The sequence below is a fragment of the Halichoerus grypus genome, chromosome 3, assembly GCF_964656455.1.
Source record: "Halichoerus grypus chromosome 3, mHalGry1.hap1.1, whole genome shotgun sequence".
NCBI classification, from domain to species: domain Eukaryota; kingdom Metazoa; phylum Chordata; class Mammalia; order Carnivora; family Phocidae; genus Halichoerus; species Halichoerus grypus.
Window position 1 is genome coordinate 55,905,704 of NC_135714.1, and position 21,629 is coordinate 55,927,332.

General features: G+C 40.1%; 2 protein-coding genes across 9 annotated transcripts in view; one reads left to right on the forward strand and one right to left on the reverse strand.

Moving 5' to 3' along the window:
- JCHAIN (joining chain of multimeric IgA and IgM) overlaps window positions 1–7,752 on the reverse strand; it is a 46,580-nt gene extending 38,828 nt beyond the window's left edge. The window contains exon 1 of the mRNA XM_078068746.1: window positions 7,455–7,752. Within this exon, the coding sequence (XP_077924872.1) occupies window positions 7,455–7,737 (283 nt within the window). The 5' untranslated portion in view covers window positions 7,738–7,752. The remainder of the gene's footprint in view (window positions 1–7,454) is intronic.
- The window catches only part of RUFY3 (RUN and FYVE domain containing 3), a 77,652-nt gene continuing 62,809 nt past the window's right edge, over window positions 6,787–21,629 (forward strand). The window contains exon 1 of one of the 8 annotated variants that reach the window (XM_078068743.1): window positions 6,787–7,373. In XM_078068743.1, coding sequence (XP_077924869.1) covers window positions 7,025–7,373 — 349 coding nt within the window. In that variant the 5' untranslated portion in view covers window positions 6,787–7,024. Of the gene's footprint in view, window positions 7,374–19,887; window positions 20,746–21,629 lie in introns of those variants that run through there. The other 7 variants (XM_078068744.1, XM_036108829.2, XM_078068745.1 and 4 more) reach the window with 7 other exon arrangements.

Consider the following 21,629-nt stretch of genomic DNA (forward strand, 5'->3'; position numbering starts at 1 on the left):
AGACCTCTAAAACTACCTTTATGGTCAAAGCTTTTGGCACCTGGGAAATTACTTTTTATAGTCTTAAAGATACACAAAAGAAATTATATCTCTGAAGAATGGCTAGAATTGCTTATTCCTTGCTTGTTGTCTGAAGTAAAAGACATAAACATAACTTAAAAACATATTTTAAGTTAATATGTTAACATTACCAAAATAATTCAAGAAAAGTGAAGGTCAGTAAAATTTACATCTCAGGTCACAATGAGAAACATGTACCACTGTCTGAATAGTAAATGATCCCAAAAAATCATGCAGGATTCAACTAGAGTTCCAAATCATTCAAATGGAATATTACTTCAGGTAATAAATCAGAGTTTAAAAATTCTTTTAGATAGTGATTCTTTCTAACACATTTGCATTATTCCATTAAACGTTTAAGCACAGAAACAGGATAAAAAATTTAACACCACCCAAATCAACAAGTGTTAACATGTACGTTTTAAATTTTGCTTAAAGTATATTTTCTCAGTATCAAAGTTTTTAATTTAGTTACTTCAGCTATGCAATCCAGATGTTTTCTGGATTCCTTCAGCTATACATTTTTGAAGAAGAAAAAAAGATTTTTTTAACGTTTGCTTTAAATGATAGTAAATATTAAGAATCCACATTTTTAAAACTATAAATAAAACAAAAAAAGCCCTGGAGGAATGAATAAAATGGTCTGTCTTAAGAGAAACAATGTAGGGTAGCAATTAAGAGTTTGACCTCTAGAGCCAGACTGAGTTTAAATCCCAGTGTCACCACTTACAGTGTGTCTTTGACCTACTTAATCTCTGTTTCAATTTCCTCACACTGAATCATGTATGATGTTATAGTCATTTAAATAGTTAAACCATATAATATACATTTAGAACAGCACCCGGAAGGTAAGTGCTTAGTGTTAGTTAATATTAATCTTTTTTTTTTTTTTTTTTACTATTAATCCATTTAAAAAAATAATTTACTCCACTTGAAAGAGTTAATTTTCTCCTTGGTTCTCTCATAGTGCTTTACAGACCAGAGTGCCTAAGGATGAGGTAGTTAAGTTTAAAAAGCAGATTTCTGTGCCTACCATCACATTCAGATTTAGCTGGCCTGGTGTTAATTTAGGGACCTGTATTTTTAACAGGCACCTCAGATGATGCTGATCCAGATAATCTATAAAATACACTTTGGGAAACACAGCTCTGGGCACACTGGTTTTAGGTTTCTCTTAGCCAATAACAGACATGAATGAAATTAATTACAAGAATGATATATGGTGTGGCATTAACATGGGACTACAAAACCTCAGTGGTAGTCCCTTGAGAATCTGTTGAAAGCAATGGACCTTCCCCCAGAACAATAACCTAGGCTTAATCACATTTATATACCACAAGTGGGTTTCTGAACTCTGAAGCCAGGCGTCCCAGGAAACCTTACACTAGAGAACTGTTCCTTTTATTTATCCTTAACCATTGCTTTATATGGCCTATGCTAATACATGTACTAGGAGATCATTTTACGATGGGTGAGAGAGGGGATTATTCAAAATAAGTAGATGACTAAACAGAACCTGATTAGCACTCATAATTCTTTTATACTTATTAAATGAGCTCTTTTAGACATACAGTTGACACCTGAATATGGGAATTAAAGATGCCAACACCCCTCTCCCCATGCAGGTGAAAATCCTGTATCATTTTTGACTCCCCAAAAACTTAATAGTCTACTCTTGACCAGAAGCTTTACTGATAATAGAAACAGCAGATTAACACACATTTTCATATTATGTGCATTATATAATGTATTTTTACAATAAAGTAACTAGAGAAAAGAAAATGTTAAGAAAATCATATGGAAGAGAAAATACATTTACCAAACTGGACTGTATTTATTGGAAAAAATCCAATAGAAGAGTACCTGCTCGGTTCAAACCCATATCGTCAAGGGTCAGCTGTACTTACATTTCTAATTACACCACACTCAAACCTACACATAAAGGGAAATTAAGGCCAAATAAATAAGTTTATTCCTTAAACTTCACTTCAGTCCAGCTTTTCTCAATCACTTCTATTCAGGGACCCAATGGCACAGAATTTTGATAAGATTTTAGAAAGAGGAAAAGGATTTCTGAGAACTACCAGAGGAGTAAATCTGTTGTGTATTGTAAAAAGGAGAAACTCAAAGATGGGAACTTTGGGAGTACACACATCGGTGAAAGAGAGAGACACCATGCAGTTGGAGCGATTAACTGCTTAGTTAGGATGCTATGGGACCTCAAAAGAGGCATGTACCTCTTACATAAGGCAGGCAGAGAAGCTCTATTTGAGTAGAATCTTGGAGGAAGAGTGAGTGTGGCAATATGGGGAATGCCAAACATTTTAAAGTTTATCCAGGGACGCCTGGGTGGCTCAGTTGGTTAAGGGTCTGCCTTCAGCTCAGGTCATGGTTCCAGGGTCCTGGGAGCAAGCCCCACATCAGGCTCCCTGCTCAGTAGGAAGTCTGCTTGTCCCTCTGCCTCTGCCCTTCCCCCTGCTTGTGCTCTCTCTCTCTCTCTCTCAAATAAATAAATAAAATTTTATAAATAAATAAATAAATAAATAATGTTTATCCAAAGGCAACAAGGGGGAAACAAGGTTGGAAGATAATATTGGAAAGGTAGGGAGGGGTTAGATCATGAAAGACCTTAGATTGTATCCCAGATATGGAGAAGACAAGCAAGGTTTTTTAAGAAACTATACAACATAATTAGATCAACCTTCAGATAAGTTAATTACTCATTCTAAATGCTGTAGAGCAATGGAATTGGAATAGATTAAAAATAGAGGCAGGAAAACCAGCTAGGAGTCATTTGCAATAATACAGGCAAGAAAAGATTTCAATTAAAGCAGAGAAAACAAATTAAGCAACAGATTTGACAAAAATTTAGAAGAGAGTTTGATGAATGCATGAGAAGTGGAATAAACAGTGAATAAAGTCATAGAAGATCAGAAAACTGAACAGCCAAATAGTTTCAGCAACACTATTATTAAAATTCGAAGCTGACACAAAATACCATAAGCTTCTCTAGCATAAGCCTGTTGAACTCTACTTCTCCACAGTAAACATAAGGAACACCACTTTGCTCTTTGCTGTTAGTAGAATTTCATTAAAAAGATATAATTATCAAACTATTAATCAAAATCATCCCTCAACATGTTTTATTTTCTATTATAAAGGTAATGCCTTCATCATAGACTATTTGCAAATACAGGAAAGTGGAAAAATGGAAAAATACATCCATATTTCTTCCACCCAAAGAAAACTGCCATTGTTTGACCTAGGTTAAATATATTGCTGAAGATAAATATATGTCTTAAGAGTGCATTGTAATCTCATTAAGAATATTGTATTAAGAGTAGTGCTTATAGGGGTGCCTAGGTGGCTCAGTTAAGTGCCCAGCTCTCGATTATGACTATGTCATGGTCTCCATCCAGGTCCTGGGATGGAGGCCCTTGTTGGGCTCTACACTCAATGGGGAGTCTGCCCAAGGATTCTTTCTCTCCCTTTCCCTCTGCCCCTGCCTGCTACACTCTCTCTTTCTGGGATAAATAAATAAATCTTAAAAAAAAAAAAAAAAAAAAAGTAATGCTTATATTTCTAAGAGTTTTACAGAGAAAATAAACATGAAGAGGACATATATATTGACTAAGTATTTTTGTAATTAATGTTTTGCAAAAATAAGTCAATAACAGTCATCAAAACCTTGTGATTCAAAAGTAAAGGACAGTGGACTCTACAGAGAGCTTTCACACTGAGGCTTTATATTAACTAATCAATATAAATAAATTTCTGCATTTATTAAAATCAGAAGTTAAACATGAGATCTTAAATTGAGTGTATAGTTTTCAAATAAGTCTTTTCCCAAGTACCACACAATGAAAAACAAACAGCTCAAGAAAACCATTTTTTAATTTAATTTTATTTTAAAAGATTTTATTTATTTGAGAGAGAGAGCACAGAGGGAGAGTAAGAGGGAGAAGCAGACTTCCCGCTAAGCAGGGAGCCCGATGTGGGGCTTGATTCCAGGACCCTGGAGTCATGACCTGAGCCGAAGGCAGACACCTAACCAACTGAGCCACCCAGGCACCCTTATTTATTTAAGTTTTATTTATTTAAGTAATCTCTACATTCAACATGGGGCTTAAACTCATGACCCCAAGATCATGAGTTGCCATCTCTTCTGACTGAGCCAGCCATGAGCGTGGAAAACCATTATGTTAGAATCATAATAAGCCTATACACTACACTGAAAAAGAAAAAAAAAAAAAGTTCCAACCGTTCCCAAGTAGTATTTTTTCTCTCACCACAGCTCTAAAAAGCTTATGCTAAAAGTACATCCGTGACATTGATCTCTAAAAAATTTTGTCGCATGTTCTAAGGGTCCATCCTTAAGATCACCAAAGGATTTCAAAAAACCAAAGATGGATAACTAAAAACAAAATGAAGCTAAGTTGAAAAGCATCTCTTGCTTATTTCACAAGAAAATTAATAAAGCTTGATTCTTACAGTGGCTTGGATTTTGTCACTTTAAAACAGAATAGTAAGATATTCTGTGAATTTTCAAGAAGCAACATGTTTAGGCTTGTTTTTATAATCTTGGCTTCCTTAAATGTATGTAGCAGCTGAATCAACCCTTATTGCACTGAAGCTTATGCCGAGCTGTGATCGTATCATTGATCCAAAAGCTAAAAGCATAAGCAGCTAGGAACGTGGAGTACCATCCACCTTTAAAGAAAAGGCTCATAAATAGCCTTACCTATAAATTTTAAAGAACTCATATTTCAGCTGGTTTCATTACACTGCCACTTAATGACATAAAACATAAATAGAACTGCTTTTAAATGCAGAGAGGCACACACACAAAAAACAATTACATTGCAAGATTCCACAGCATGTCAATGTTTCTAATACCTATAGGGATCTTGACTAACTATAAAGGAGAAAGCTGGCAATTTAGACTAGATAACATTTTGTACTTTAACTTGGTGACTTCCTTGGCTGATTGTGATCTGTGAGGACTCTGCTCTTTTCTTCTACCTTCAATGGAGTAAGTGTATATTCTCGTCAAATTCTTTACTAAAACATTGCAAAACATCTCTGTGAAGGAGCTATAATGATACTTAAAAGTTTCTGCATGCAAAAACAAGGTAAAATATCCAGTTAAGGATGGACATTAAAACCATATAATACACCTGGAATCTTTTAGTTTGTCTCCTCAAGGTATTTTACAGTTTGTAATTCCTAAAAGGCAAACATGTTTTTTTATCAAGACTCTCACCCTCACCAAGACTGAAATAAAAAGGCCAAACAACCTCCCCAAATGCTAAATACATGATGAAAAAGTTTTTTTTCCTCAGTTGAGTTTGTTTTATTATTGAAAGTTATATGTTGTTTTGCCACAGTGATAAAATATACTAATAACACTTTACCCCATACCAGATCTTGTCTTGAAGTCTTTACGAGTATTTCTTATTTAATCCCCACAACATCTCTATGCGTAAGTAATATAAGAATTTCTACAAAAGAGGAATCCTGGCTCAGTACTCACTCAGTACTTACTCAAGTAGGCAGCAGCGCTGGGATCAACAGGTCAGGGAAATGCCAGAAACCGAAAAGCTACTAAGAAACTGTCAGGCTCCTTGAAGTTAGCTTCTCCTAAACATTTTTTTAAATACTTTTTGTTTAAAAGTTTTGGTGAAAGATAGTATTAGAAGTTTCATATTAATTCCTTGTAATCTCAAGGGTGATTTTCAGAGAATACTAACAATAAAAAAGCTTATTTTCCTAGAGAAGTATAACTTCCTCTACAGAGGGAAAGGCAGACCAGAAAAAGAGAAAAGCAGGTAGGCAAAAATGTTCCACAACAGTGATTTTTAATTATAAGTCAACATGGATTCTATGCCAGCATTTTGCAACCTGAACACAAAGCTAATCTGCTAGGAAATACGGGGCAGGTTCACAGAATCCAGCGTAAGAAATAACGATAATAACTGGAAAATGTCTTTATTAAAGAAAGAAGTGTTTACTTACGGGAATTACTGGATCAGTAATCATTGATTCAAACATTCAAAATAATGCAACAGCGGCCAATTACTAGCGAGACACAAGCACAAGGAAAGTGAAAACTGTCGACCTATAATAGACGCTTGTCCTATAAATTCTAATCTGTTTAGCTTAAAATGCACTCATGCGCACCCAGAACACCAGAAAACCAGGGAGTTGAAGTCAAAGCAAAGACAAGATTTCTATACGGCGCACATGACAGGGAACAAAAGAGGTGGTAGAAGGAAGACACCCACCTCTAGTTTCTCACATAAAAAGCTCAGGAATCAAAACCGTGAATCAACCGTTAAAGTTCTTGTGTGTGAAAGGCAAATGGTACAGTTTAATACCCGGGGGGAGGGAGGTTCCTTTTTAAAATTAGCTTTCGCCTCTTCTCCCACCCAGATCTTTGTGCCTCCGTGCTACCGCTGAAGTTAGGCGGCAACACAGAAAAACGCCGCTAGCTATTTCGCCAGGTCTCCCACCTTTCAAGCCCCGGCGTCCAAACACACCTGACGGCTTAAGAGGGCCGGGCCGGGCCGGGGGCGGGTAAGGACGCGGCACTGGGCGCCGTCTCCTCCCCTAGGGTCGGGAGGGAGGTCAACGCCGGCGGAGGGAAGCGGAAGGTGGGAAGTGGGAAGAGGAGGACGCCGCCCCCTAGGGGAGCCGCGCCGCTAGGCGGGGGCCGGGGCGGGAGGAGGCGGCCGGTAGGGAGACCGCGCCGTCGGGCGGGGCCGTCGCTCCAGCTGGCTCGGACCGCGGCGGGGCGGGCTGTAGACGGCGCGGCGGAGCCTAGACGCCGGCCCGCGGCCAAGGAGAAAGGTGGCGGCGGCGGCGCGGACGGGGACGAGGCGGCGGCTCGCCGCCGTGACCCTCCTCTCCCCTGCCCGACCCCGGGAGCGAGTCGAAGGCGGCGGCGGCGAAGGAAGGAGCGAGAATGGCTGAGACCTCGCCGCCACCCACCGCCAGCGCGGAAAGTTGCAGCGAGGAGCCGGCGAGGGGCGGGGAGCAGCTGCTGGAGGAGCCGCGCCGCGCTCCAGCCGGGGGCGCGGACCGAGAGGGCGAGGCGGGGCCGCCGCTGGCCTCCGCCGCCGGGCAGTCGGAGCCCGGCTCGCCAGTGGCCGCCCCCTTCTTCCTGCTCTACCCGGGCGATGGAGGCGCCGGCTTCACAGCGCGCCCGCCGCCGCAGCAGCAACAGCGCGCCTGGAGGACCCCGCCGTCGCCGGGCTCCCCGCTGCCCTTCCTGCTGCTGAGCTACCCGAGCGGCGGCGGCGGCGGCAAGCACCGTGAGTGGCGGCGGGAAGGGGGGACTCGGCCGGGAAGGGGGGGAGGGGGAACTGCCGCGGTCCGGGCGCCGGACTGTTTACCTCCGAGTCTCCCCAGGCCGCGGGCTCCCGCTCGGCCTCCCCTCCCCTCCTGGGCCGGGCGCTCGTCCTCGCCAGCCTCCCACGTGCTCCCCGGTCCCAGCCCCGGGTCCCAGGCTGGGAGCTTTCCGAGAGAGGCCGAGGAGGGGGCGGCGCCCAGAGACCCGGCCGCGCGGTTGGCCCGCCTTCTGCGGGCTCCCGGCGCCGCGGCCGCGGAGTAGGTGTGGCTGCGGCGCCGCCGCCGCCCGGGCTGCCTCAGTTGTACCACTAAAATTTTTACCAGCATTCACGCCACACCCGTAGATATCACAGATGTGTCCCCCGATTGAGAAGAGAAATGAGGAACAGTGCCCGAGACGACGAGAAGGGGATGTGTGGCTTTGGAAGGGCCCCTCGCGAGATTGTAGCGTTTGGCAGGGAGAGGCCTCCACCTTTTAATAGCACGGATGGGGGAGCCCTCTGATTGCAGCGGACCCCACTTTGTGCTTTATCAGTCAACAGATGTTTATTGCTACTGGCCATGAGCGGGGCCCTAGAGTAGGGCAATGTGTATAAAAAGACTTGGAGAGTGTTAAATCTGGTTTAACAAGACAGGGTCTTACAGTATGAAAATGTGGCTGAAGATACAAGGCGTGCGGGGCGCCTGGGTGGCTCAGTCATTAAGCGACTGCCTTCGGCTCAGGTCATGGTCCCAGGGTCCTGGGGCTCTCTGCTCCACGGGAAGTCAGCTTCTTCCTCCCCCACTCCCCCGCTTGTGTTCCCTCTCTCACTGTGTCTCTCTCTGTCAAATAAATAAATAAAATCTTAAAAAAAAAAAAAAAAGATACAAGGCGTGCTATAAATGTCAAATACTTCCCTGTATGAGTTCTGAAAAGGGGGAGAAACTTGCTTAGGGGGATGAGGGAATCTCTCTTTCCTAGAGATAGAGCTAGAGATTTCTTTGATCACTGCAACAAACCTTTTAACTGCTCTACACAAACAAGAAATCCCGACTTTGCCTTTTCTACCCCCCCATCCATTCCCTATGAGAAGATTAACATTAGTCGAATATTTTCTGTGTGCATGTGCTGTGAATATCAGAGTTAATCCTCACGTCTCTGTGAGACAGATGATACCACGTTTTCAGATAAAGCTAAGTATCAGTATTATTGAGTGATCTGTCCCAAGTAACAGCCTTAGAGAAGGAATGAAGTTGACCCAGATTCCTTGCCTACCAAGCCTGTCCTCTTTAAGCAAACCAGACTTTGGAAACTGGTGGCATGGTTCTCCTAGCTTAGGGGCCATTGGATTCAGCTGGAGGTAGTAGTCCAGTGTCACCTTTTCTGTATTACCTAGAAAGAGGGCCAACACTGACCACTGCCTAACAGTCTTAGTGAAACCATAGTTTGTGTGTTGGGGTGGTCTGTGCTAATCTCCAGATGGGAGTGTCTAATCAAGATAGAAATTAGTCCTTTGATAAGCAGAGGAGGTAGAGATAAGAATATTCACATTTCTTTCTGTTTTCTAAGGAATCTGCTTTCTCGTTTGTTCTTTAAGCACAGCCTCTTTTTTCTCCTTAAAATTTTATTTCTATGTAATCTGCCTATTAACCGCATCACTATAGAGTGAAAACACTTCTATCAGTTCTTTATAACTCTTAACAGTTGTGGTACAAAGTTTGACAGAAGAAATTTCAGTTGTTGGCCAGTGTCATTTGTGGGGATTATCTGAACTTAGGTTAATTTATTTGATTCTTCCTCCTATTAAGGGTTGGCTTTGTTTTTTTTTAAGTATTGTTAGAAAATTAGGGCCTAAGCATGATCAAGATCAGGAATGGAAGACTTAAAGCTGAAGTTTCATACCTGTGATCTCTTAGTCTCTACCTTACAACAGTAGTAGGTGTATTAAAGTAGTTCTTGTTTTGAGTTTTTATTTTTACCTTGTTATTTTATATGTACTTCAGAACACACGCATACTTGGAAAAAGGAATACTCTGTATATTAATTACAACATTTCTTTGTGGTCAGTGCAAAATTACTTTCTGTGATATACTTGGATATCAGAACTCTGGATCTACTGGCCGTTGACTTGAGCAACCTTAGACAAAACAGTTTTTAAAAAGATTTCTCATTTCAGTTACCAGGACAGTACTTGGATTCAGCGTCAACACCCAGTGAATATTTGCCTCCTCAACACCCAGTTTTTAACTCTTGCTAATGTATTTGCCAAAAGTGCATAATACATAATAATTTTGAGGTATTGTCATCTTTTTATTTTAGAAATCTTAACTGTATTCAGAGATTTTAAAAATTAACCTTTACATTTGAGTTCAGAAGCTTTGTTCTGAATGACACTGATAAAGAATAGCAAAAATGTGTGCAGGGGAAGTAGCCTAAACTTTTCAGGGTTCATGATGTATACTGTTTCAGTGTAAAAGCCTGCTAGATATAATGTCTATAAAATATTCAGCATGCTCAAAGCAATATGAAAGAAGGCTTCTGATGTGCCTTGTTGGATCATGTCACTTCCTGAGTCTTGGAGTGCTAATCTGCTAAATTTTTATGCTTCTAGCTTTTAAATCTCCATGTTTTTAAAAAAATACTTGATTTATAAAAATTACAAGTAACATATAAATCTTCTCATTGTTTAAATCTTTACCATGAAAGAGTACATTGAGTACAAAGTGCACTTTCCTCTTGGGGGGTCACCCCCAACCCATTTCTTTTCAGAGGATATCACTTTTGAGTTTGGTGAGTTTTCTTCCATAACTTTTGCATGCATTCACAGACATGTGTGTATTCATATTTCATGAGGCCTTTTCCCCCTTGTGTAGGACCTTCCACACCAATTTCTCATAAACTATATATGAAGGAGCCACTTTCATGCCATGGTGCAATCCTTTAATGCCTTCCTTTTTCACCCTAACTTTTGAAGTCTTCTCGTGGATGGACAGGATAAGTCAGAGGTGGCTTCTTGGTTGGAGGGAAGAGGAACCCCTGCTGTGTACATAGTTATCAGCTTCTATTGACCATTACTCATTTCTTCTTCCAACTCCCGGAGCTATAGCAAACACTGATGTTTATGACAGTGACATGCAAATAACCTACATCTCTGCCCTTGTCTTTTCTAATTGCAGCAGTGTTCCAAAAAAAAAAAAAAAAAGGTTCCACTCAACAAAGAAGCAGCTTTCTTTCTGTATTTGTATGTGCTGTTTTGAGATGGTGAAAGGGGCTAAGAGAAGAATAGAAAGAAGAAAAAAGGTGGGAAGGCCTGAGAGCATTACTCTGACCACCCACTTTGAAGTTGAGTATACCTAACAGTGAATACCTTGGTTGGGCCCAGGAAAGTGCAGAGAATGAGGCTTCTGGAAACATTCACAGATGCACTTTCTCACAGATGCACTTTCTCACAGATGCACTTTAAGAATCCATGATTTGGGGAAGGAACTTTCTCATTTGTGTATAAACGCAGGAATGAGTAAGGGAAGAAAAATAGTTGTATGTCTAGTTTATACACATACAATATAAAAATATATATAGATGTACATGCGCATGTATATATATTATTGTGTGTATGTATATATTTATTCACTGATCTTAATTTATCCTCCATTGACATTTCTGTTTTTGTGTCTTCTTTTTTCATCAATTAATAGTCTTCCAGAAGGCATTATGCTTTTTTTATTATTTTATTTATTTGACAGAGAGAGAACGTGAGAGAGGGAACACAGCAGGGGGAGTGGGAGAGGGAGAAGCAGGCTTCCCGCCGAGCAGGGAGCCCGATGCGGGGCTCCATCCCAGGATCCTGGGATCATGACCCAAGCCGAAGGCATACGCTTAACAACTGAGCCACCCAGGCGCCCCCAGAAAGCATTATGCTTTAACATGGGTTAAGAATCACTATCTGATCCATTAAATGCTATTTTGTCAAAGGACAGATATAATCACCCCTAAAAAAAAAAAAAAAAGAAAGAAAAAGCCTTCAGAAATGTAGCATCTTCAGACAGTATTTAATTGTAGGTTAGTGCCTACCAGAACTGGAGTTTAGAACTCCAGAGCATCTAATATCTAAGTGCAGGTGGGTCCCTTCTGCACAAGGCTGCAGTGGCCCGAGCTGGGTCCGGCCCCCATTTCCGGTGTGCTGTGGCTGCAGTAACCTGGCTGCTGCAGTAACCTGGCTGCTGCAGTAACCTGGCTGCTGCAGTTACCTGGCTGCTGCAGTAACCTGGCTGCTGCAGTAACCTGGCTGCTGCAGTAACCTGGCTGCTGCAGTTACCTGGCTGCAGGTTACAAGACGTTTTACTATAGTTCTATAACCCAAACAATTATAAATGAAGGAAGTGAGTAGTAAGATAATTGTAGTACTTGGTGGCTGCCATTTATGGAATATTTTTTATGTGCCACACAGAGAGCTAAAAAGTTCACATGTATCAGTACTTACCGATTGTTTATTTCTTAAAATTTCCAATAGAAGTGCCAATACATAAAACTACTCTCTTAACAATGAAAACTGAAAAGAAAAAAAATGGGCAGGAGGATTAGTCCATATAGAATTCACATAAGTAGATGGCTATAACATATTTTTCATCAGAATATTTGATTCAGTATCTCTAATTAACTTACCTAATTTATTATGAAATACAAAAATTCTGATAGGGGAACCTTGGATTTAGAACTTTACATTCCAGAGACACAGGTCCTGTAGTTTTAGGATAGTTCTTATCTCAAATTTTAGTACCAATCGGAATCACCTGGATGTCTTATTAGCACAGATTTCTGGCCTTCTCTCCAGAGATGTTTTGTTTGTTTATTTTTTGTGAGGTATAATTGACATATAACATTATATCAGTTTTGTATGTACCACATAATGATTCAATTTTTGTATATAATGCAGTTTTTTAAGTGAAGTACAGAGAATGAATTCATATTCCTGCATAGTATGATACTACAGTTCATGTTCTTAATCACTGTCTGCTCCCTCAAATCAGTTTAGGTAGAAGGCAGTAAAATGTGCTGAGAGAGAGCAGAGGAAAGGTGGCAAAGAAAGCAACTTTTTGGACTAAAAGACTAGTATTGTCCTCAAAACATATTCACCTGACTGATTCTATCTTGTATCTTTCTCCTTTTTGTTTGGCTTTTAACAGAAATCTATGTTAAAGAGGTAGAATCTTACAAAGAAGCTGAGAGAACATATTTTTCTAGTGTAGGTTATAGATAGTAAAAAGTCTGGGAGGGGGCGCCTGGGTGGCTCAGTTGGTTAAGCGACTACCTTCGGCTCAGGTCATGATCCTGGAGTCCCTGGATCGAGTCCTGCGTCGGGCTCCCTGCTCGGCGGGGAGTCTGCTTCTCCCTCTGACCCTCTCCCCTCTCATGTGCTCTCTCTCTCTCATTCTCTCTCTCTCAAATAAATAAATAAATCTTTAAAAAAAAAAAAAGTCTGGGAGGATGATGGTGAGAGTGTAGCAGAATTAACTGGATGGTATCTCCTTGTTATCTAATATTTTTGGAAATTCCTTAAATAATTAAGAGAGTTGCCTAAAAGACATACTGCCGCTTTATCATTGTACAAAAGGTAACATGTAGCCATCATAAATAAAAGAATCCCATTTTATTTATTTATTTATTTATTTTTTAAGTAAGCCCTACACCCAATGTGGGGCTTGAACTCACAACCCCAAGATCAAGAATCACATGTTCCCCACTGAGCCAGGCAGGCGCCCCAAGGAATCCCATTTTAATGAATTTTGCAGGATATCGCAACTGTTATATTTCCACCTAAACCTTATTAAAATGGAAACTTCTTCCTATAGTGTAAAGTGGCTCAACTATGAGCTTTAACATTTATTTTGAGAAGTCAGCAGCATATCATAAGCACAGCTTGAAATTATGAGAAAGAAAATGCTTTTAGAGTTTTAAAAGCAGTCATACTTGAGAGAGTATCAATATGGTGTCTCCCCCCCCCCCCCCATAGCTACATCTGAATAATTATGAAAGGTTCATGGTCTTCCTAAAACATCAGGCGAGGGCTGCTGGCCAAGGTGGTATCCCTGTTTGCAGGGCCTGTCTTTGTGACTGGCTGGTTCTACAGTTGCCCCATACCAAATAGACTGGACAGCAACAAGTGTCAGAGGGGGAGGCATGGAAGGTGGGGCAGAGCTGGGAAAGTTTGAAACGCTGTGAAACAGAGAAAAGAGACTTTCAGACTGACAGCAAGAGGCATGAAGAAAGCAGAAGTTGTTTGAGCATGCTGCCTTTTAGAGTGTGGTTCCTCTAACTTTAAATGTCTTTAGGGACTCTTGAGAGACATACACATCTGTTTCCTCTGCCTTGATGAACTTAAGAAATCTGGTCATCTGATACGAATGGTTGGTAAAACTCTGACCCATCGCTTCTTCCCTCCTCAAGGCCTGGGAGATACCCCAGTGTACCCTTTGCTCACATTTCCTTTTCACTTTCCTCTGCCTCAGTCCCGTGAGCTTTCATCCTTCCTGACTTAAATTTCATGTGGTGATAGCATGGGGTTTTATTCCCCCCTCAATTCTCAAGCACTAACAGTGATGATAATGGCTGGTATTTACTGACTGCTTACTTTGTGCAAAGTGCTATGCTGAGCATTTTATTTACATTACTTCCTTTAACTCTGAAGTAGTTAATATTGTATCCCCATTTGTCATTGAAGAAGCAGGCACAGAAACAAGTAATTTGCCAAGGTTACTGAGCTTCTAAGTGGTGGATCTAGTGTTCACTGTGGGCATTCTGGCTCTGGAGTCCACATGCTCGCAGCTTCCTTCATCACCTCCACCACTGGAATCCCATCCTAAACTGAAGTCTCCTTTTCAGACAGCAGCAACCCTCTAGTTTCTCATTCTACTCAGCAAAGCCCTGCTTGCTAAATGAATAAATGAATGTGAAATTCACAAGTCACTGATTTGATGGAGAAAATAGTTATGGATGTAAACAACACTGAATAGCCATCTGTGTGACAAGGACTTAGGAATTTCTTAAACACCTGTAATTGCCTGTTTCTTGTTTATTACTTTGTTTTTCATGTCTCTAGTGACTAACATATAGTAGGTGCCCTGTGCATATTAAATTAATGAATGTTATGTACAAATGAATAAAGCCTGTTAGAATGACTTGTTTGTTGGGGCATAAATACAGCTTGATTTTGTAGAAGTTGGGGGTTTTCATGGTTAAGGTGAAATAGGAGGGTGAAAATATACAATTGCAAGATATAGAGTGCTTTGGAGTTATATATCTATACCAAGTGTCTATTAAGACTCTGATATTTGGTAGGTACTGTTTTAAGCAGATGTATAAAGGTGTGCAAAACAGGCAACATTCTCAACAAGCCCATGACTTTTGTGAAGCTAGTTATTTAGTTTTATAGCTGAGTAAATTAGGACAAGAGCAGGATAAATTTCCCAAGATCATCTAATAAGTTGCTGGTAGTTTTATATCTGTAAATCATTGCCTATGGTACTTAGCCATGCAATCGATTTTTGTTATTAAGGTAGGAGTTAGCTCTAGTCTTATGCTGGTTATTTTTAATAAGTGAAAAGATTATGCATTATAATACTCCTGGCAGTGTTTGTTTCTAAACAAAATAATGATAGCTTCTCAGGTATAATCATTTTATAGTACTAATTATCATCCTCAGTTAATATCTGCAAAGTAGTACTGAGTCTTTCAAATGTTATAAACCTAAAACTGTAGAAATCTCAGCATTAGAGGTGGACATAATAGATTTTTGTCTGAGAGAGGGAAGGAAGTGAGTGGGAGGGAGGACTGGAGCATGTGAAAAAATCATGATCGTTCAACTGAATAATCTTATAATTTAGGGGCGCCTGTGTGGCTCAGTTGGTTAAGCCTTGGACTCTTGATCTCGGCTCTGGTCATGATCTCAGTGTCATGAGATGGAGCTCTGTGTCGTCAGGCTCACGCTGGGCGTGGAGTCTGATTAAGACTCTTTCTCCCTCTGCCCCCCTCCCTGCCCCCCCCACCCCCCGCACTCTCTCTTCTCTCAGAAAAAAAAAAATCTTATAATTTAGCAGAAACATCTGGCCCTTTCACCAATGTCATCATGATGATGATTTATCAGAGAAACCCTTCTGTGCTAATAACAACTAGTAAAATGTTGGGGCTATAGGGGTGAGATTTTTCTTAAATTGTAAAACTGTGTTCCAGGAATCCTTGGGAAGTAGAACTTGTGAGCTTTAAAACTGATTTAGTTGTACAAGTTGATACATTTTTTAAAAACACCATTATGTGCAGAATAGAAACCAGGCAATAGTAGGAGGCAACTACCTGTAAAAGAAATAAATGAAATGGTCACTTACCTTCCAACCTGTTAAGAATAGGCATACCTGGGGAGCCTGCATGACTCAGTTGGTCAAGTGGCTGCCTTCCACTCAGGCCATGATCTCAAGGGTCCTCGGATGGATGGAGCCCCATGTCGGGCTCACTGCTCATTGGGCCGGGGGGGGGGGGGGGGGCTGCTTCTCCCTCTGCCCCTCCCCCCATTTGTGCTCTGTCTCTCTCTCTCAAATAAATAAATAAAATCTTAAAAAGCATTGGCATAACTATAAGAAATCTGTTTCTGAAAATCTATCTATATCTAAATAACATCATTTGAAACAAAAAAAAAATAGAAATAACCCATATATGTTCACCAGCATGAAAATGGATCAGAAAATTCTTTACACATACAATGGAATATTACCTCATAATACAGCAGCCAAAAGGATAAACTATAGCTGCACACTACAATGTGGATGAATCTTTAAAAATGGAATGTTAAGTGAAAGGCTTTCATACAGCATGAAACCCTTTCTATAAAGTGAAAAGAAGATGAAGCTAAATATATTGTTTAGGTATCCATATATTCATAATAATATTTTTAAAGTAAGGTAATGATTTACACAAAATTCAGAAGTAATTGCCTCAAAAATGGAGGCAGGAATTCAGAAGAAAGAAGGAGCACAAAATTTTAAGTTGTTGGCTCATTTCATCAGTTGGGCGATGGTTTCATGGATATTGGTTCTATTTTTTAAGAATTAAAATTATACATTGAGGGGCGCCTGTTTGGCTCAATCGTTAAGTGTCTGCCTTTGGCTCAGGTCATGGTCCCAGGGTCCTGGGATCGAGCCCTGCATCGGGGTCCCCGCTCAGCGGGAAGCCTGCTTCTCCCTCTCCCACTCCCCCTGCTTGTGTTCCCTCTCTCGCTGTGTCCCTCTCTGTCAAATAAATAAAACCTTAAAAAAAAAAATCATACATTGAAGTTAACTATTTGAAGAAGTTCTGGAATAAGTCATTTTAGAAATTAATTCCCACCTTCATTTATCTTTTCACACTACTGAATGTATCCAGTGTTCTTATATATGCCCAACTAAGTTAATGGATGAGGAGGAAACTTGTTAAGATGGTTATTTCCAGCTCTTTTCCTCAGAGTGGAGGTATAGTAAGTAGTATATCCTTCACGGTGATCAGGAAGAATCTGGTTGCAGCACACAGCAGGAAAGATCCGTGCTCGGTTCTCAGTTTCTCAGAAAATACTTATAAACCTAACTAGAATGTATAAGAGTAAGTGGAATATATGGTTTGTGAAGTGTGAAAGTTAATAAAAATTTCCTCTTCCTCGAATCTTAAATTGAAATTCATATTTGGGAAACTTTATAGGGATGTTGCCTGTGTTCTTTTGGTTTTGCTTTTCGTTTTGTTTTTATTTTCCCTAATTAAAATTTAATCCTTGGGTTGGCATGCTGACATTTCAAGGTATGAAAGAAAATGTGGACTTTGGTTTGGGGACATTAAGACAGATCTTGGGGAGCGCCTGGGGGGCACAGTTGGGTAAGCATCTGACTCTTAATTTTGGCTCAGGTCATGATCTTAGGGTTGTGAGATTGAGCCCGACATGACAGGCTCAGTCCGGAACGTACAGCCTGCGTGGGAATCTCTCGTTCCGCCCTCTCTCTACCCCCGCCCCCCCAAAGGCAGATCTTGAAATCCCAGATACGCTGCTTGCTAGTTGTGTGATCTTGGGCCAGTGACTTGGCTCGACTTTGGTTTTTTTGTATGTAAAGCGGAGATACCAATATCTGCTTTGCAAGATTCTTGTGAGGATTTGATACAGTATTTATAAAGCACCTAAAGGAAAATAAGAGAGTTAATAAATGACAGGTACCTTAAGTCATAATTTTTCCACATTGTATAAAAGGGACATTGAGCATGACAAATCATTCTTTTTCTTATAATAGTAGCTGAGTAAATATTCTTAAAAGGAATGTGACTTCTGACTTTGACATGTGAATCTCATTTGCTTTGGATCAATTTTAATGTGGAAAATTTGAGCTGTGTAAGCAGCTAGAACATAGTATTATTCAGATCATCACCTTGGATTTGAATTTCACCTAAGCCTGTTAGTTCTGTTTTAGGGCCACAGACTATACCTCAGTCCTCCTCACAACTGCCTTATAAATATGTGCCTTTATTCACAGGTAGGATCGAATGAGAAAAAAGTTCCAAGGTTTGTCTCACTGATGACTTAATGTTACCTTTACATTCTAAGCTAATATTTACCTAGTAAAGACCCAAATGTAAAAACAGTGCTAAACGATGTTTAGAATTATTTTTATTAGTTTACAAATAGTGCCTGTTTTCATAGTAAATTCATTGCTTGTGAACAGTGAGTAACTGTTCAAGCTGAAGATTCAAGGGTGTTTACCTGCAAGCAGGTTTGCCTTAGAGGGTGGAAATACAGGTTTTCCTGCTCACTCACGGTTCTTATTTCTGAAATGACTGCTAATACCTCCTCAAACTGACAGATAAGGGAAACTCAAGGCTAGCTCCTGCAGGAGGGTTTTTCCCTCCCTTTGGGCTTCCCTCCTGGTGTCTTCTACTTGGAGAGAAGAACCTTTGGAAGGAGTATTATTAACCAGGTTTCTCTGCTTATTGATCTAGGTGTTCTTGTTATGCTGGTGTGTTGTAATCAATCCCTATCTGTTCAGGGTTAGTAAATGCTTCTTGGCTGATTAGTAAAAAGATTGTCATGGTTTGTGACAGGCTCAATTCAGGTATTGGTGGACCCAGGAAATCTCAAAGCATTCAGATTTCTTTTTTGTTTTCACCATTCTATATTTTAAGAATGTATCAGTGACTTACAGTCTTGGTGCCGATGTACAAATAGGCAGGGCTCTTTGGCATTGTGATTCCAGGAACTATTCAGTGTAAGTTTCATTTAAAGGTTTTAATGACTGCTTATAAGGTTTTGAAGTATTGCATAGCTTAAGGTTTTAATGTGTAAGATGGAAATGTATATGGCTAGAAAGGAATCAACCTGTAATTAAATGTGAATGTGTTAAATGAAGGCTTGTGTTCAGTATTTGGATACATAAATTCTGCCTCCTCGAAGAGGTGATCTTGTCTCACTGCTGCATGTCCAGTGCCTGGATTGCTGCCTGGCATGTGGAATACTCTTAGTGAATATTTACTGAATGAATAAATGAATGAATGAATAGCTCTGGGTCCAGATGTAGGAGAATGGTGGAAGAGATTTAAATAGAAATGAATAAACCTGGGATATTTTGTTTTCCTTAATAACTTGCTAATTTTCTTCCTAATTGTAAATAATCATATATGTATATGCATTTTGACATTGTACCAGCTTGCTTTCCCTCTGCCAGTTTGAGAAATGCCTGTTTATCTAGAGTCTGGTTCTTAGCATTTTTTTCTTTGAGCTCAATCTCAAATTAGGATGAATCATTTATGAAATTTTAATATTATATTTAAATGTTACATATAAAATTATATAAAATATTATAATACGGAGAATTTTTTTTTTAGTTCTCAGAAATCAAGGTATCCTTCTAACTAGGAAATCCCTAGAATGAGAGACTTTTAAAAATAAACATAGTTTTATCTTCTGATTAGAAACATAATACATACTTTATGCAGAAACTTGGTAAATACAGCAACATCAAAAGGGGGGGTTGCCATTAATTGGAAAGGATTTTGCTTTTTTACCGTCAAGTTTTTTTCTTGCACTTCTGTCCAGTCTAGAAAGTCAGGTTTTTGTGCCTTGGGGAAGGAAATTATAAATGCCTAAGAGTATGATATTTAACTTGAAAATCTGTTTTTGCTTTTTCTTAAAACACCACCTTTAGCAGAGTAAAGAATTTTAACAGCTAGGTATATGAGGGTAAAGATTAGAGGTGAATTATGTGCTTGTTAAATTCATCTGTCTCTTTTATCATCTCTCCTGTGGAGTATTACCCAGTGTTAATTGTCTTCCTATTATCCAGCCCTTTTATCCCAGAGTGAGGGAATTGATGAGGATATGTGCGTTGTGTTATGTCTGATCACAGTTTGACTAGCACAGTCTGGAAGTGGGTTGTACAGGATGAGAGCAGCAGCCTAATTGCTCTCCCTGCATCAGCAGCATCTATAAAGCATCCTGGGAATTGCTCGCCCCACGTTCAGAGCAGCTGGTCACATGAGCCTGGATTTTCAGTTCAGTTCATTAGTCAGCCATTTTGGTCAACACCCTGCTTACTGCGCACAACCAATCCTATTAGAACTCAGCATCCCGGCTCATCTGAGCAGATCCTGGAAGTGATTTCTGCAGTTCAGGATTTTTTTAAGCTAAATTGAAAATATTGGTTTATTTTTCAGGGTTGTTTTTTTTTTGTTTTTTTGTTTTGTTTTGTTTTGTTTTTTTCCTGCACAAAGGAGGATTTTTCACTTATTCATGCAGAGGCCAGTTTTTTAAAGCCAGCTAAGGTGGCATTGGCTGTGCAGGATTTAAAGCCGATAGCTCAGCTGAAAAAGGAGGGGGTAGGGAAGAGAAGATAAAAGGAGAGAAGCTAGGAGAAGACCAGGCATCATCTTATTTTGCTATGTGGTAGGAACTATCTATGAGAAAAGATAGTATTGAATTGTTTATCTTGAGCAATTGCTTCTTAAACCGTAGGCATTTTTCCTTGTGATTTGTTTTCATCTCCCCCACCCCTTTTCTTGAGAGCTTTGTTCCAGAGCTTTGGATTTGGGGTTTTTTGGTGAGGAGGTTTTATTTATTTTTGTTGGGGTGAGTGTGTGTGTGAGTGTGTGTGTGAGTGTGTGTTGTAGTCCCAGCTGAGTCATCATGTCTGCTCTGACGCCTCCAACCGATATGCCAACCCCCACCACTGACAAGATCACACAGGCTGCCATGGAGACCATCTACCTTTGCAAATTCCGAGTGTCTATGGACGGAGAATGGCTCTGCCTGCGAGAGCTGGATGACATCTCACTTACACCTGACCCAGAGCCTACCCATGAAGGTATGGTCAGACCCTATCCACTAGTATCTCACCAGCATCCTCATTGTTACAGTAGGCTGGGAGGGTCAGGGAGAGGTAGGAAGAACCCATACTCTAACCTGTTAGCAACCATGAAAACCTTTCATCCTTACCTACTACCCAGTTGCCCTTCTGTACTTTCGGGGAAAAAAATATTTTTTCTCTGCCCCCTGAGGTATCCTTTCAAAAGATGCTGGTGCCTATTTAGAGCTCTTTGTCTTTATGCCTTCTAAAAAGAACATTTGAGGTCACTTACCACATTTGGCCCTAATCGATAATGAAGAAGCTATTAGTATTGATTATATACTAAAATATTATGGAAATTGCAGTAATTCTTAATAGAGTAAGTTAAGACAGCATGACTGTAGGATTGTACATGACATAGTTGAAACATTCGGTGTTTTACCAAGGGGCATCAGAGTATAATATTAAACAGGCTATGATATCTAGAAAATATTTGGTCAGACATTATCTTTTTTTAATAATGTGGACTATAGATGAGAAAGCAGTTTTACATTCAGTGCTTATTGAATGAATATGGACGCTTAAAAAAGGATAATGCCTTAAAAGGTTAAACATGATTAATAAGGTAATCCCTTCCCATGGAATCTATTGGCCATTGCTTTTTATAAGTTATTTGTGGTAACTGTGATGACCCATTTGAAATTTCCACAGTCAATACCTTTGAGACTTTTGTGGTCGCTTACTTAACTTGTGACTTTCTCCTAGAACCTTTTCTAAATTATCAGAGGTTTTCAGTTTATACCCCTTAATTCTCCTAACTCAATGCCATAAGGAAGAGAATTAATTTGAGTCCTAGATGCAAATATTTTTGTTTTTATGGAGTGGCCTCTTAGCTAGTGTTT